This window comes from Melanotaenia boesemani, chromosome 10, assembly GCF_017639745.1.
Source record: "Melanotaenia boesemani isolate fMelBoe1 chromosome 10, fMelBoe1.pri, whole genome shotgun sequence".
In the NCBI taxonomy this organism is placed as follows: Eukaryota; Metazoa; Chordata; class Actinopteri; order Atheriniformes; family Melanotaeniidae; genus Melanotaenia; species Melanotaenia boesemani.
In genome coordinates this window covers 20,735,052-20,751,612 of record NC_055691.1, presented here as the reverse complement: position 1 = coordinate 20,751,612, position 16,561 = coordinate 20,735,052, and the positions used below count along the sequence as shown (strand labels likewise).

The following is a 16,561-nucleotide window of genomic DNA, read 5'->3' as shown; positions in this document are numbered from 1 at the left end:
GCTGGCTCTATGCATGGATTTGAGGGTATGACAATTGTAGGAGATGAGGATGTTTTAACACCCAAATTTTTCCTGGTGAGCGGGTTCAACACCCACACTTTTCCCGCATTTAAAAAAAGAAAAAAAAAGTTTACATGTAGTTTTCCACAAATGTTCTCTGTGTTTCCATTACAGTTTTTCACAAAATAGAAGCAATATTTCTAAAACTTTGAGAAAGTACAACTGTGATTTGCAGGTGTTTTCGTTGAATGGTGTTTAGCGCATTAACCGTAATTCTCATGAAATTTCATCCCGCAAGACTCCACTTGGAGGAGGAGAGATATTTCTAATTCCTTGTAAAACAGCATTTTGCAGTTTGCTATTTCCTATAACTTTTCAGTATTAATGGTGTTTGCTAGTGAAACAGCTATAAAATCTACTAGACATCAGACAGCCGTGCAAGCATCCATGAAGATAGATCAGGTTCAGATATCTTGTGAAAGTAAAACAGCAAAAGGAAGCAAGGGTTGTCTTCTCTATCTCATTGATGCTGTGTAGATGTTGGAGACACAGGTCTGATCATTTATGGGCCATGAATATAACGAAAGACTTCTGATATGCAGGGGCAGATCTAGATTATTTTGATGGGGGGGCAGGTAGGGGTACTGACCAGGAAAAAGTTGGCAAAAATGAGTTATATATATATATATATATATATATATTGTTTCTAAGTTTTTAAATCTGCTTATTCATCCACTGAAGAACAGGTAATGATGATGATTGCTGCAACAGCTCATGTATTGCATCAGTGCATTGTTTGGATCAATATCTGTCTTCAGTAAAACTCTCCAGCTTTACACTTTGTTCAGCAGCTCAGTGCAGGGCCTTACAGATGGTTGGTCCTTAATCTCTCCAAACTGTCACCACATGTCCTTTGATTAACTGCTGAGATGTGTACAAACCTGTAAAAGTCTGGCCAGTTTCTCTCAGTTGTGTAATCATAACACTTGCTGTACAGACTATGATAAATATTTTGGCAAAACACCATTAGTCCATGCAAATTAATTGATAACTAAATCTAAAAATATTCAAGGTCTCACATTATTTGTTCACTTTTATGAGAATTTCACTGGATTATGTCCACCAATGACCTCCAGCTTGAAAAGACCCTCCTCCTCCTGTGTGGTATCAGCTGCTGCAGCTTCAACTCATTATTAACACTGAGGAAGGGTCAAATCCAGAGAACAAGTTTCCTCCAGGAGAATAAGTAGTTTGCAGCAGGGAAATGAGGAAAAAAAAATGCAGCTGAAATCACTTTCCATCATATTTGCCCTGGCCACAGCACCAAGAGGGATTGCTGATAAACAATATAATTTATTTTCAGAAAAAAAAAAAAAAAAAACGATAGGCGATATGATAATATGTTTCTTTGTTTTGTTTTTTTTTCTTCAACGTTCCAATGGCACCAGTGTTTCAGTTTTGAATTTGGTAAATGGAGTATTAATGTAAAATAGCATAAATTTAAAGTTAAATGATGAAAACAATTATCCACATGAATATTTAATTATTCTCTTTCTGCTGCAAGTGCAGAGTGTATTTGAAAATATTCTTACAAAGGAGTATTATATTTATTGAAACTACTAAACAGTCATTTCCTCCCTGTGGTTTTTTTTGCACATCTCCTCCCCTACCACCAGCTTAACAGTGATTGCATTTCAAACATAATATTGAACCTCTTTAATGATTCTTGAGTGTAGCTGCTCACCTGAATTGCATGCTAACTCTTGAGAGTGATGCAAAATCTATAAGCAAAAAAACTCAAATAGGCACATTTAACATTTGTGGTGCTTATACACAGAGTGAAAGCAAACAAGCACAAGTAAACTAAATCATGAACAAAGAAAAAGTGAGTCTGAAAAATCAAGAGCTACAAAATAAGGCATGATTTCACTGTAATAGAAAGTGAAAATTAGAACATCACTGAAACTGTGTCCAGGATTTTACAAATATAGAATAATTCTGTTAATGGGGCGCAGTCTAGCTTTCTAAAAGTCCCACTGATGCAACTAAAACACCAGCGGTCCTAATCATCTGTAGAGCTGCACTGTTACTCTAACCTATCTAAAACTGATTCATGAAAAATGTTTCAAATGTATAGAAATTAGGAGAATTAGAGATTCGGAGTAGGATGTCTTCAAGAATAAATAATGTGAAATAAAACGCAGGGAAAAATGCTTTTGGATTGCACATTAGGAGCCCTGTCTACTCTCATGTTTCATTGGCTCTCAGTCTGGATTGAAGTTATTAAACAAGAAGCAGGGACAAGTTTTCAGTCTATCACAGGGCCAACACAGAGAACATACCAGAGCTGGAAAGTATATTTTTATTGTAAGAGCAAAGAACATATTCCCCCTCCCAAGCCAGGATGATCTTGTGCTGTTGGCTTTCTCTTTTTATGCACGGAAAGATGCATCTGTTTGGTGTGACTGGAGAGGCAGATATTACTCATGTTTCTTGTAAACATTTTGGACATACTCCAACAATGATTTGTAGAGAATTTCTGCGCCATGCAGCCAGGCAGCATTTGTTTTCTTCATCCGTTTGTGAGTAAAATATTCTGTCTTAATGGAGGAAGAACAAAAAGGTGTTGGTTGGAGCAAAACAGGTTTAATCCCAGAGACATTTATCCAAAGATTATCCTCGTTTGTGGTGCTTGCTTACAAACTGGCGTCAAATTAGATTTGTGACCTTTTTGTTGATGCTCATACAGCAGCAAAAAAGACTTTGATCTTTCTTGCCTTCAAATTGCTGTTGTGTGCAACAAAAATCCACACAAATAGCTTGCCAAAAAATTTAAATGAATATTTAATTCGATGAGCTTATCTAGATAAATTGCCATTTTTACTTACATTTTTAGGTAACATTGTGCAGTTCAGCACTTGTGTGAATCAGGTAATGATTAGATACTTCTGAGTACTTTAGATCTAAACACAGAAGGAAGAAAGACCATGCAGAAAAATGGAGTAACAATATCACTGCGGCTGTAAAGTCATTAACATAATGAACAATATGCTCAGCAGTTACAATATTGCACCTACATTAAGCTGTTAAAAGACATAGAAACACTCTGGAAAATCGTTAACACCATCTTGTTGGCTGCGTCAACCCAAGTTGCCCAGTCACATGATGCTGCAACCATGTCAAAGCTTCATCAGACTCATGCTGGACTCTAAATCACTCCAACAAGAGTGAGAAAGAAATAAACAGAATTTGATGCTTGTGAAAACACAGTATTTCCACCACCATTCACACACCAACTTCATGTGAAACCAGAAGAAATTTGAGCTAAAGGATGCAGTTGAGCAGCCCAAAGCTGGCAAGTTAAACCGGTCAGTGATGTAAGCCTCAATGAATATCACTGCTGTTTACACTCCTGCTGAAAAATATGTATGACTATGACATTACATCCATACCTTCTTTGACAATGAAAAGAGTCCATGTAGTTTGTGTAAACACATTACTGAAACTAGTTCTTTTGAGCTCTTTAAGCAGTTTGGGTTTTTATAAAGAGATGTGCAATTTCATTTAACACATATAGTTTACTGTCACTAAAGATGGGGAGTTTAAGGACCATAAATTAGAAAAGAATTGATGGGTAGTTTAGATCTCATATTTGTAAAAATGTCCTCTAAAATGGCCATTAAATGATGAATGAGACCAATTCAGAGACAAAAGCTGAGTATCTATTTGTGGTCTCTCCAGCGGTGGAGCAGCCATGTCTCCATGTGGCTGCATATTTTCTGCAAACCTTTTAAAAATTATCCGTAGAAATAAGAAGTGAATTCGGAGTATTCCCCAGCCCCTCATGGAAGCAAACAAACTGGCTTCCTGAATATAAAGTAAAGCTTCTGACGAGAAACTGGAGTAAATAAGTAGGGCACAAGTCGTAGTTGTTGTTTAGTGTTGCAAAAATGTCATACTTTAACCACACACTTTCAGTAATTTGGTTTTCCACAAGTCCAATCCAGAAAGACAGTAGACAAAAATCTGTCATTATTTAAAATTAAGGAAGTGCTAAGAAAAAAGAGACTGCCACAAAAGAAAAGAAAAAATTGAAAGAAAAATTGTCAATGGTGTAAAAATAAGGGATAATTAAGTTGCATTTCTCCAAAATGTGCTTTGTTAGAAGCTTGTCTATTGTCTGCCTGTCACTGCATGCTGCATCCTATCTGCCACTGTGTAACACAAGGTTCTAACCAATTCAGTGGAAAGAAGAAAAGAGAAACTACAGAGTACAGGATGCACCGGAGACAGAAATTCACGTTGTTTATTGAGAAGAACAGAAGGCATAGGAGTGGTATGGTAAGTTTTATCAGACTGAAATATAATGAGAGAAAAGACACAACATTAAACTCTAAATGAAAGAGCAGCATGTTACGAAGCTACACCCAACAAGAAAAAAGAGCAAATATATTATTAATACTGATAATAAAAAAAAAAGTATTTTCTTTTTGTCAACAAAATATGAGTTAATTGTAGCATAGTCATACTTCTTTTAAATATTAAACGCGGATATTTCTGATTGTCTATCACATACAATAAAGTTGCAACCATTAAATTTGCTTTTAAAAAAAAGTAGCAAAAATATAAGTCAGTGCAAAACAAAAAAACACCATCATAAAACTTCTTTGGAAAACAAAAAACAGTTTCTTATTCTTTTTATTGTGTGTGTGTGTGTGTGTGTGTGTGTGTGTGTGTGTGTGTGTGTGTGTGTGTGTGTGTGTGTGTGTGTGTGTGTGTGTGTGTGTGTGTGTTGTTATTTTTTCCAGGTCTTACCAGTCATATTGGTTTGGTACATTGCTGAAGTTAAATGCACTTGCTGCTTCCGTCATGCCTTCCTATCAGTGATTCAGCCAGATGTACAGAGCCATAACTTTACGCCTCTCACTATCAATTTTCTGATACACTTATGCCAAACCCATTTGCTGCTGCAGCTGCCTCCATTAACCCAGCCTTGAACTATGATCCATTTCTTACTGTGTATTTAATGGCAGTCTGATATAATGTTTGAACATGGCAAATGTTTCTAAAAAATACACTTTTCATCCTGACATCTTTTTTTGTTTGTTTGTTTGTTTGTTTGTTTTCTTTTAAGAAATCTATTTGGATAATTTCAGCTAATATCACAATGATTTTTTTTCCCCCTGATACTGGACCCCTCATCTTAGAACAGTTAATATCCACTAGCAAAAATTCCAGTGTGTTTTTAATGAGCATGAGTAATGTTTGAAACTATGAAAATGTATGAAACCAGAATTACCCCTTAAATCAATCTGAATTGCAGCCAGTTTTCCAATAAACAAATAGCTCCACTCAGGCTTGTTTGTACTTCCAGTTGCTAAGACCGTCTTCACCAGATGTCCTTTTTTATTTCCCTTTGTACTTGTTGAACAGGGCATACAGGACCTTCAAGGTGGCAGCAGTGTCCTGAGATACAATATCTGTCACAATATCCACAGAGACATAATGCAGTATCAGCTTCCTGTTGCCAAGATTGTGAGAATATGATGATGCTTTTACCAACATTAGCTAATAGCTTCTCTCACAATCCATCTTTACAGGTCATAGATCAGGAGGAGCAAAATATAAATAAAATCATTAGATGGAAACTTAATCAATATATCTTGGGTGAGATTAAATCCTAACAAAACTGCATGACATTGTGAGATGGGGTAAGTGAATGGATGTGACCTAAAGATTGACTCCTCCACTCGCTAACCTAATTAATGCACCCAGCATGCTCCCGTTTTAGGCCTCGAGAGCCGTAATTCTTTTTTCCATCACAGTGATTATACTATTAATTAAAAAGACACTAAAAATGAATTAGATTAGCCACTTGCCCCTGGCTTAGATTAATTGTGCTGGTCCCTACATAAACAATTATCGTGCTGAGGATTTATTTTACAGTTATGTCCTACTGTATATGGCCTGTGTGGAAACACTGTGGGAAAGTTTAAGTAATTGTTAGAGGCAGGCTGAAGATAAGCGAGAAGCTCAGCTTGTTAATCTAAAGAGAAGAGAAGTTAGTCTATTTGCAGATAAACCTGTAAACTTTGTATTTGAATTCAGGTACTTTTAAAATTCCCAGCAAGAGACACTTTGAGGAATAATGTTTTTTAACTGAAAATGTCCCCTAGGGGACCTTTTCCTGGTTTTTCCATGGCTGGACACATGTTTGCAAAATGCAGCAACCATTGCAAAAGTTACAATCGTGTTGTGCCTTTCATTTCTGATGATTGCCCAACTCCTGCTGGATCTGTTCAAGTATACAGATACAAGTGGGCTAGCTGGAGTAAAAGAAATAAGTGCAATTAAATTAATTAACATGTAGCTAAATTTAGATTCAGTTGAACTGAGTGTATGATTTGACTATTACTACTTTTCTGATTTATTTTTATTTCTTTAATAGGTTGCTATTTATTCAACAGTCATCTAACTGTAAGTGAGCTAAGTGTTTAAATGTATTCTGGGCCATTTAAATATTTTAAATAAAAGCACTATTATTTAATTAATTAAAACTTAATTTAGTGCTTTCTTACTCCAGTAAAAAGCTAAATTTTTCTTTCCTTTTTTTAAAAATAATAATATAACGTATCTGTACATATAATGCAAAATAGAAAACCTAATGTTCAGGTTTGTTTTTTAAACGGCATCATTTTAGATTTATTAAATATGTACTTTATGCCATGAAAAAACAATTTTATTCTGTGAAATCTGATAATTGGCAGTTCTAAGTTATGTGGAAAAACACACTAATGAGCTTTACAGTAAACAGATACAATCATAGTATTTAGGCATGTACCTAATAGCCTAGTTATATAAGGGATCACTCCTCATGAATACTGATAACATGTCTTCCTCTCCAGGCAAACATTCATACAGTGAATGTAGCCACAGGAGCAAGGTTAAATCTCTGTGTCTATCTACAGACCTTAGAGCCACTTTGTCCTCTTGAGACTGTCTCCCCTACCGCTCCTCTCTAAATGAAAGATGATGGCCTCAGACTGAGACAATCATCCGCGGTGATACTTATCAAGACATGAGTCGTGCTCATTCATATTCCGGAAGCAATTCCGTCTTGTCCTCCAAAACACTGTCAAACACTGCTAACGATACAATAGAGATTTACTCTAACTACCATACCAGTTCTCCTTCTTGCCTGTTATACAAACAGATTTTGGCATTTCTGTCATTTGGATCATTGCTCTTGATAAAGGACATCATAGTTTAACTCTGTCTTGAGTAGTTTTTGTTTACTAGCAATAATTTTTTGGCAGACTTTAATTATTACTATTATTGTTATTTTCCTACCTTCTGTCCCCAGAACTTTTAATTGATCAACTGTAAATGAATCAGAGTGGTTTTTTCTCACCTTGTGGATCTATACTGGGCAGCTGCAGGTCTGTATCATGCAGGAGGTCCATCGCCAAGGTAACATTATGAAGCTGAAGTTCAAACAGACATACACAAAAGCTTTACACCACACATTTGTAAAGAAGTTTAATTCATATCAATTTCAGCAGCAAACTGGGTTAGACTTGTACTATACCAGAAGTAAACCTAACTACTCATACTGTATCTTATTGCATTTTTTAGCCAGAAAGTGCAACTTAAGGTGTCAAAATGTGACAAGTGTCTGCAATCTTAACTATACAGCTGAATCTGCAGGGTAATTTGCACATACAGTTAAGCTTTACACAGACACAAAGTAATTTTTTTCACAATTTTAGCTGGTCTAACTATGTGTTGTCTGTGTTTTTAGATATTTCTGTTGTGTTTCCATTAAGTTGCAACTGTGTTTGTGTGTGTCCTATAACTACTGTATTTGGTTATTTAATTGTCAAAAAATGGAAAACACAACTTATTTATATTATTCATATTACATGATCAGATATTTTCTTTCCAAAAAAAACATATATCAAGTGCCACACTGTCTTTACTCAGTGCATTATTCATTAACTCATATCTGTGATGAAAGAGGCATAACTTTTTCATACGCTCATCCTATTGCCTCAAGTAAAGTGAGATCAAAGATGTCAGTGAAAGTGAGCCATGACTCTGTAGTAATTATGCATCTACTTTTATGATGGTAATTGTATTAAATATTCATTGCATTACATCATATTTTGTAATAGGCACTGGTATGAGCCCCTGTGGGGTTAGATGAGAAATTAGACATGTTAATAATACGTTTATTATTAATAAACCAATAAGTTTGAACTTAATAAATGTGACTTAGAAAAAAATAAATCTGTGCTTATTTCAATTATTGTAGACTATTGGCTCAAAACAAGATAATTTACAATTAAGTAATTTCTTTTTTGTGCCAGTAGAGGTGAACCACTGAATGCCCTTGAGCAAGGCCCTTAACCCCCCACAACTGCTCCCTGGGCATTGAAACATGGCAGCCCACTGTTCTCTAGAACATGTAGAGATGCGTCAAATGCAGAGCTGATTTTCCCACTTGAGATCAATCATGTAAAAAATTATTATTAATTATTATAATTATTGTTTTTTGATATGCAATTGTTTTTTTACATAACATGGCATATAAATTCACATCATCAGTGTACCATACCATCTCAGACTCATTGACAGGGGTCAGGTTGAAGTCAAAGAGCGGGATGAAGAAGCCCTCCAACTGACCAATTAGAAGCAGCAGAATCACTCCATCAGCAAACTGGACAGAAAACATACAGGACACTGAAATATGTTCATGTAAAAGGATCAGATTTGGGAGAAGATTTTAGCTTACTTCCAAAGCATCAAAGCTTATACCTGTTTGTCCATGTCAGCTACTTGCAAACCCAAAGTTGCCATATTCTGGTTAACAAAATGTAAGATGGCCTGAAAATTAAATAATTTGGTTAGAAAGTTTAAAATGCAAGTCTAGATGACATTTTAAGGTATTGCTTCAAGGTGTCTTAAACAAAGACTGGCATCACAATTTGTTACAACCAGCGTGAGGGATTATTCTATCAAAGTCGGACTGAAACAGCAGCTTATGATTCTGCTCTCCATGTGGCTGCCTTACAATCTGTGCTGAAAGGATTACTAAAATCATAAATAAGTAAAACAATAAAAAAAATCAATTGAAAACTACACAAATACACATAATCTACAGCACTTAATCTACACAATTATGCAAATTTGCCAACAAAAGGGCTCCCTATTCCCCAGAAACCGGGCAAGAGAAGAATATCAAATATCTCAAAGAGTTAGAGTTTCTCCAGAAGTACACCAAGGATAGTTAAGTATTTTGTTAGCAAGAGCAATGACAAAACAATTGTCTGAGGAATGGTGAGTTATGAAAAAAATTGAACAAGACTGTATCCTTCATGCTTGTTCTGTAATGTTAGGCTAAGTGATGAAAGATGCACTCGCTTTGGTTAGGCCTGTATTTCTATTACAAACATAGTGTTCAAATGAAGGAATGTTACATTTACTGAGAACTGATGCAACCAGTTGATCTTTACATGATATTTTACTGGGATGTAATTACTTTTATTATGCACTGTATTGTAGGTTTAGCACACACTATGAGATTTATTTTTTAGATTTATTCTATGACTCTTTATAAATCTATAAAACTGAAGATGAGATCACCAACACCGTTAACAAGCTCAGTATGTCTCCTGCCGCCCTTTTTCTTACCTTCTTCACTGTGTTGACCTTGTGAGTCTCCAACTTAAGTAGTTGCTCGATGGGATCTTCCCCTAGGTGACAAGACGGTGAGAAAAAATGTGTTAGCGGGCTTTAATGGTGTTTGGATGACATTCAAGATGTCTCATCATCTCAGCCTCTGATCCCTCTCACTCACTTTCCGGATTGTTGGAGGAGGCTGAGGCTGTGTCCCTGCAGAAAACAAGGATAAAAAATGTAAGCTAAATTTTTCTCACGTTCACAGAATGAAATAGATATAAAATCTACTCACTTGTCCTCTGTTAGGACTTCTGTCTCCACAGCTGATTTGATTCCACCTCTGATGACCTGGGTGAAAAACAAAGTTAACCCCAACTGTGCAGCAATTCCACATGGTGTGTTTGTGGCAGAGAAGGTGCTACAGCTTGAGCTGCGACTCACTTCAACAATTACAACTTCAACCTTCACATTCGGTGGCAGATCCAGTTCAGGCTGGAAAGATTTCACCATGGCAACCAGCAGATGAATAGTGGCCAGAAGATCTTTGTTGTGGATGACTGACAGGCAAACAACAGGGAACAATACACATTAAAAAAAGTCATCTTACACTGACAGAACACATTCAGGATGGAAACAAAGGTAGGCCATGAAGCTCTTGGAGTCATATATAACTGTATCAGCTATTATCAATGAACAATGTAATGTTAAATCCCATGGAATTATTATAATTATATGTCTGATGTGTGATCTGTAATGTGTGGTACCAGCTGGATCAGAAGACATTAACATAAATAACAGCTTTATGTTGGCAACATCAAATTAAACACAGTTTAAATGAGTATAATTCAATTAATTCATCTATCTCCTTTATTTATCAGTTTTGATATGGATGTATAACCATTAATATATGTAACCTCATAAGATTTTATTTCAGATCTAAACTGATACAAGTTGCAGTATAAATCCTATAAAACTGGAAGGTTTATACTAAAATAAGATTATTTCTTAAATGAACTCTAAAATTATGAAGGAAAACTTGACAAACACACCTTGACTCTAGATCAGTGGTTCCCAACCTGAGGCCCTTGGACCCCCAAGGGGAACCCGGGAGCACAAGGAGTTCCTGAGGCCTTGACTGTTCAGAGCTAGTGAGATTTAAACTAGAAGCACTCAGAGAGTGCAAACTTCTGCCAAACCATAGGATCACTCATCTGAGAAAAACCCCAAAATGCCCAACACCCATCCAGTTACCAACCCCATCCCATCACTATTATACATACTTCAAGCAGGATAGATGCCACATCTTATTTAGAACCCTTGACCCTGGAAACCTTAGCCACCATGATTAAGTAAATGGTTATAATAGTCTGACTGAAGTTATGTTATTGAAGAAATTTGCATTTTCTGTAATGGAGGCAATCTGGGTTAGCTGTAGTGTATTTAATATCTACCATGATGTCATCTTGTAATTTTTTATTATTTTTCTTCAGTGTTTCAGGGCAGTAATGGACATGGAGATAATTTTGCCATCAGAGCTTCTAACACAAAATAATGCTTACAATCATGGGCAAAAAAAATAATATTGCCTTGGATGAGGTCTGCATTTTCTACAGGGTCCCTCTTTAATAAACTTACTAAACTAAACTAAACTCCTGAACATGAGACAAGAAGGAAGAGCCATTCGCAGGACTATCAATCAAGAGGCAGGTTGTCATAGGCACTAGGATTTATTTAATAAAACTATAGTAAAGCTGAACAACCGACAGAGAAAAGTTAGGATGACACAATAAGAATAAAGACAGGACAGACAAAGACCTCACCATAAACAAAGGAAACCAAGGAGCACTGCTGGACATAATAAAGAAATGCTTAACCAGTGTAACCAAAACCAGGTGTAACAGGGAAGCAGAAAGTGAACACAAGAAAAAACCTCTATAAAACAGCAAAGGAAGCAAGACTGACTATATGAATTGACCAATGAACACATGACAAGCACAGGACTTGCATTAGAAATCTAAATTAGACTAAACCAAAAAGAAAAAAAAAAACTCAAACCAACAGATCATACTAGAACAACCACTTGGCTATGTTCTGTTGATTTCATTTGTAGTAGCAGTCTAAAAGGATATGCACTTCTGAAATTTCAGTCTAGTGTAAAGTTCAATTTAAAATCCCACTTATTAGTGCAATGCTTTTTTAGGTTTCAGTAATTCAAAACATCAAATACTGCATCAAATACTGCAGTGACAAGTGATTCCAATGGACCCCCATAATGTCAGCAAATCTTATCGCCACTAAAATCCTTCACAGTTGGCGCAAGCTTAGACGCCATCCTTGAGCTAGCAACAAAGCCTGTTGTAATATGAAGCTGGTGCCAGAGGGAACATTTGTTCACTTGTTGCTGTGTTGTTGAATCCCAGTCAGATGCATGACTCACGTTTGACATTCCATTTGATCAAACTGCTGTCCTGCAGACCCAGCCTCTTGTCTAGCTCCTTTAGAATTACTTCCAGCTTGCAGATCTGAGCAGGGCTGGTCAGTGCTATTTCTTCTACGTCCAAGTGCACACCGACCAACCTGGCTGCAGAAACCAAGAAATTTTTATTAGTAATATTAGAGTTCAATTTTGAATAATTTAAAGCCACTATATTTCATTCATTTCATTTTGAATCTATTAATTCAAACTATATTTGAGGGTATGATTAATATCAAATGTGCATTATCTCACACAGCAGGTGATGAAGTACCAGTCCATCGTACAGATCTTCCTCCAGACTCTGAACCACTATGTGTTCCGTTTTCAAAGTCCTATTGATCCAATCAATCAGTGCCTTCCATGACACAATTAATCACACAGTCAGAGACATCAAACATTTTCATCTTTTTCTCTTGCATGAAAAAGCAGCATGAGGTTTTAAATTATCTTTCACATGTTTCGATGTAAGGTGAGTTAAATAGAAATGGTGTTATCAAATTTTACAAATCCTTACACCTTTTTTATTGCATCAGATATCAATCATAATATATATTCACAAATATACATATAAATATGTATAAATATGTTCCTGTTTGTAGCAAAGTCATATAGTTTATGTTGGTAAATGATAAAAAAAAATTAGCACAAAGGATTATAATTAATTTCTTACCTCCTTTAGCTTTTCAAGTTGGGGGTCTTTTAAAGATGCTGGCTGAATGAATTTACTCTTCGTTCCTAATTAAAAGGAAAGACAAACTGCATTTGAAAGACAGAATATTTTTCATTATGTAAAAATGCCTTGCAATAATTAGACCAGATGGCTCCCTTCTAATTTCTAATGAGTTGAGTTTTAATTGATGCATGTTAGACATCAAGGCTATAACCCTGTATTAGTTCCTTAATAGCATCCATGCAGACTTTACATTACACCTCACCTTGTCCAGGTACACACATATCATAGATTTCTGGATGTACAGTAGTTTCAGGCATGTGCTCGCATTTATATTCTTTTCAATGCAATATTCAAACTGGAAAGCTACTTAAAATTGTGTGTTTTGTGATGTGTCATCAGTTCATTAACCAAACTTTTTTCAGCATAGTTTTTTTTAAGTAATACATTTATATGAAATTCTGTTACAACAATATGTAATAATAACAATTAAGCTGCTCTAAAAAATAATTGTTATAGGTTATGAAAAAAATGCAACTATATGATACTTATCACCTGGAATCAGAATCTTTTTTGGTGTATTACTTTCAGTGTTGAAAGTAGTTTCAAATGCAAACAGTTTTCTGATGTGTGTATTTATTCTGATAAAGCCTCAGTATGGTAAACAAAAACAGTTGGTGGACATGATGGAGGACCATATACTGCATTTAGTTCAGGAAGTGACAGAGGGCAGAAAAGTGAGGTTACTTAAATTCTTTCTTGACATTATGTCTGAATAAACAACTGCTTTCTTTCTTAACCACCAAAGACATAAAAAGTGTAACAGGAGGATTTAATATGAATCTAAATATCAAATAATCCTGGCCTCTCTAAATAAAATTTAGCACACTCTTTTACTGAGGTTGTAAAGTTCAGTTTTGCTTAAAACATTTGTGACTGGTTAACTTAATGATCATTCTGGCCTTTTAGTTTGTGATGTTATTAAACTGCATTTCAGTTGATTTCATATTAAACGTTTAAGAAATATGGTTACTCTAGATATTTATAAAATCTTAAGTTTCTGCCTTTGTTTTATTTTATTTTTTATTTTATTACTAAATATATTGTAAATGAGGAAGCTGAAAAATGAAGCAAAATATTTTAATAAATATTTATCAAATGTACTCATACCCTGAAAAGACTCAAAATCCAGAGTGTCTTCCTCTTTGTGATAGTCAGGGAAATAAGCCTCCATCTCTCCTCTTCAGGTTGCTGTGTTTACTTCTGCTGGCCAGTTGGCAAAACCTGCAAGAGTCAGCTGTACTCATATACCTTCGGATGAAGTGCTTATGTGTAAGGCAAAATGGAGAAACACTTGCCATCAATGTGCTTTGCAGAAAGTCCCTCACTCAGCAGCGGCTTAGAAAAGTGTCCTTGACCATACTGCCTCCACTTTGTGTTGCCTCTAGGAATTGACTTGATGACCAGCTCTGCTGATTGTACTGACAGGCAGCTTACTGTTAAGAGAGTGGAGTGCCTCCAAATTTCTACTTTTTATGTTCAAATAAAAACCATTTTGTGCTTAGCTCAAGCACAGTTCACTTCAATAAATGTTCTGAAAGGATTTTGTTTTATAACTAAGGGTATTGGAAGAGCACAGAAACTAATGATCGGAGCAAAATCTTGTCACATTGAGAAAAGGAGACGTCTAGTTTCTTCACTTCCTCTTTTCAGTTTTTCAGCGGCATACACGGACGATTAAATACTGTAAATCCCTGTAGAACGGTAGGGTTTTACCTCTCTTTCTGAACATTTTGTACCTCGTGGTTTGAGAAAAAAGCACAGCAAAACTGTATAGTTACATATTCTGACTAAGCAGACATGACCTGGAGCGTATCAAACTGTTGTTTCCTGGATCTGGGGGAGAGAAAAACTTTGCAGAGCAACTTTTCTTCTCAGTTTGTTTTATGTGCATGTGGTTTCCCTTTCCTGAGGTTGACAGTAAGTTTTAAACAAGATCATAAACAAGAAGTATTTTTTGAATAAGCTTACCTTTGGCAACAATAACAGCAACTGCACCAGAATCGAGGGACCACTGCTGAACCAAATTTCCTTACTGATGTCAACCCAACTGTCAAAACAGAGATATAAGAAATTGAGGGGTGCACTCTAACCTAAAGGGAAGCTCCTGTAAGAACTAGCAGTGCAGCAGGTCTGAATGCATTCAGTTTAAACTATTGCGGTGAGGGAAAACAGTGCCCTCGAAGTCAAAAAGGAAGATAAGCACAAATGAGAGGATGTTGCAGAAAAGAAGGTAGCACTTCCTCTTTCTGATACATGCTTTGCAACAGAGCTTTGTGTGATGAGGACGCTTGTGTTCAGTGTCACGATCTGTATTTGAGATTTTAATAAAGGGAAGTAAGGAACAAAAACAGAAGGAAACATAACAGGGAGGGCTCTTGGGTACAAATGCCCACCTCAGGAGAGCTGAGTGAAACGTGACACTTGGAAGCCTGAACTACTCAGACTCGACTCATGCATCTCCATCTGTGACTGGTCAGATCAATTTGCCGACATCTGGTCTCCAGCCTTCTCCATCCTACATCAAAAACACCCAAAATCAAAAGAATTAAGGATGGAAAGTGACCGAGACAAAAAAATAATAATAATAAAAAACAAAAAAAAAAACAAAAAACAAAACAAACAAAAATAAAATGCTGTGTATATACCAGCCTTGTTGAGGAAAAGAAAAAGGACCACCCCTCAGACAGACGAAGGGGCAATTTGGGAGATGTGGAAGGTTACCATAGCAACAAAGGTATAAGACAAGAAAATAAAGGCCTAAAATAAACCCATAATTCCTTTAGCTAAACCCAAATTGCAGGAATTGGCTGTTCCAAAGCCAATCTTGCTCAAAAGCCAAACCAAATCTAACCTATCACACACATAAGAGATCAAATGAAATTCTCATTCAGTTTGATTCAAGGCATTTATTTCTTGAAAGGCAAGATGGGGGGAAAAAAAGCACATGGCTGAGCTACCCAGTGTTACCTCAGTCTAGATTGACTCATCCATTCTCTCAATTATTTAGTCTGGCTGTAAAATGCATGAGCAGACGTGCACTGTACATCTTAGCAGGTCCTCAGGTGGCACCACAGGGCCTTTTCAGCATCAGGAGTGCAGTAAGGTCCAGGTCTCCCCAGAGTCTCATCTGAAAGACTAGTCAACATGAAAATACTCTGACAGAGACTCTCCTGGGACAACAAAAAACACACTGCACTTAGGGCAGAAGGTAACAGCAAGAAGAGTTTTTTTTTTTTTTAGCTTTAGTGCTATATAGTTCAGGATCATTAAAAGTTTCTCACGCTACAAATGAATTAAAATAGAAGTATGGAAAGAATATTGTCATATCAAGTAACATATAAAATTGCATTCTTATGCATTAATTGTGGGTAATTTTCCATGTAGGATGTGTACAGTCAAAAATAAATTATTTTGTAATGTGTCAGAGGAATGGAGTGTTAGCAGGTATATTATGTAAATTGTACATAGCAGCTGTTTTCTTCTTCACTGTCTGTGCAAAGCAAAGGCAAACAAGAGCGATATCACTGTTGTTGATAAAGGTATTAGCATGTTGCTAGCAAGTAGTTAGCTTAACTTAAAGTGTTGAGGTAAAGGAATATTATGTTGCATATAATAATATGTTATACTGCGATGTTTTTTTTTATTTTTTTTTTTTACTAAACCACCTAAAA

At 36.0% G+C, this 16,561-nt stretch overlaps 1 protein-coding gene across 5 annotated transcripts; it reads right to left on the bottom strand.

The window, feature by feature from the left end:
• Positions 1 to 4,272: 4,272 nt before the first annotated feature.
• Positions 4,273 to 15,109, bottom strand: parvg (parvin, gamma). 5 transcript variants are annotated; one of them, XM_041995954.1, is made up of 14 exons: positions 14,859 to 15,109; positions 14,186 to 14,323; positions 13,998 to 14,111; positions 12,828 to 12,892; positions 12,410 to 12,512; positions 12,119 to 12,262; positions 10,123 to 10,238; positions 9,974 to 10,029; positions 9,860 to 9,894; positions 9,694 to 9,755; positions 8,818 to 8,886; positions 8,618 to 8,719; positions 7,412 to 7,484; positions 4,273 to 5,480 (listed from the first exon to the last, which is right to left on the bottom strand). In XM_041995954.1, exons 3-14 carry the CDS (start codon positions 14,059 to 14,061, stop codon positions 5,407 to 5,409), a joined length of 963 nt encoding a protein of 320 aa, XP_041851888.1. In that variant the 5' UTR covers positions 14,062 to 14,111; positions 14,186 to 14,323; positions 14,859 to 15,109; the 3' UTR covers positions 4,273 to 5,406. The 5 variants fall into 5 exon arrangements, with proteins under 5 accessions (XP_041851888.1, XP_041851889.1, XP_041851886.1 ...); XM_041995955.1 differs by having other exon boundaries at positions 13,998 to 14,090; XM_041995952.1 differs by having other exon boundaries at positions 13,998 to 14,323.
• Positions 15,110 to 16,561: the final 1,452 nt, after the last annotated feature.

Coding starts and splice junctions, on each gene's coding strand:
- parvg (XM_041995952.1), bottom strand. CDS start 14,061: ATGGAGGCTTATTTCCCTGACTATCACAAAGAGGAAGACACTCTGGAT. Junction 12,263..12,409: donor GGTACTTCATCACCTGCTGT/GTGAGATAATGC, acceptor TGGTTTCTGCAG/CCAGGTTGGTCGGTGTGCAC. Junction 10,239..12,118: donor GATCAAATGGAATGTCAAAC/GTGAGTCATGCA, acceptor TTTGCCTGTCAG/TCATCCACAACAAAGATCTT.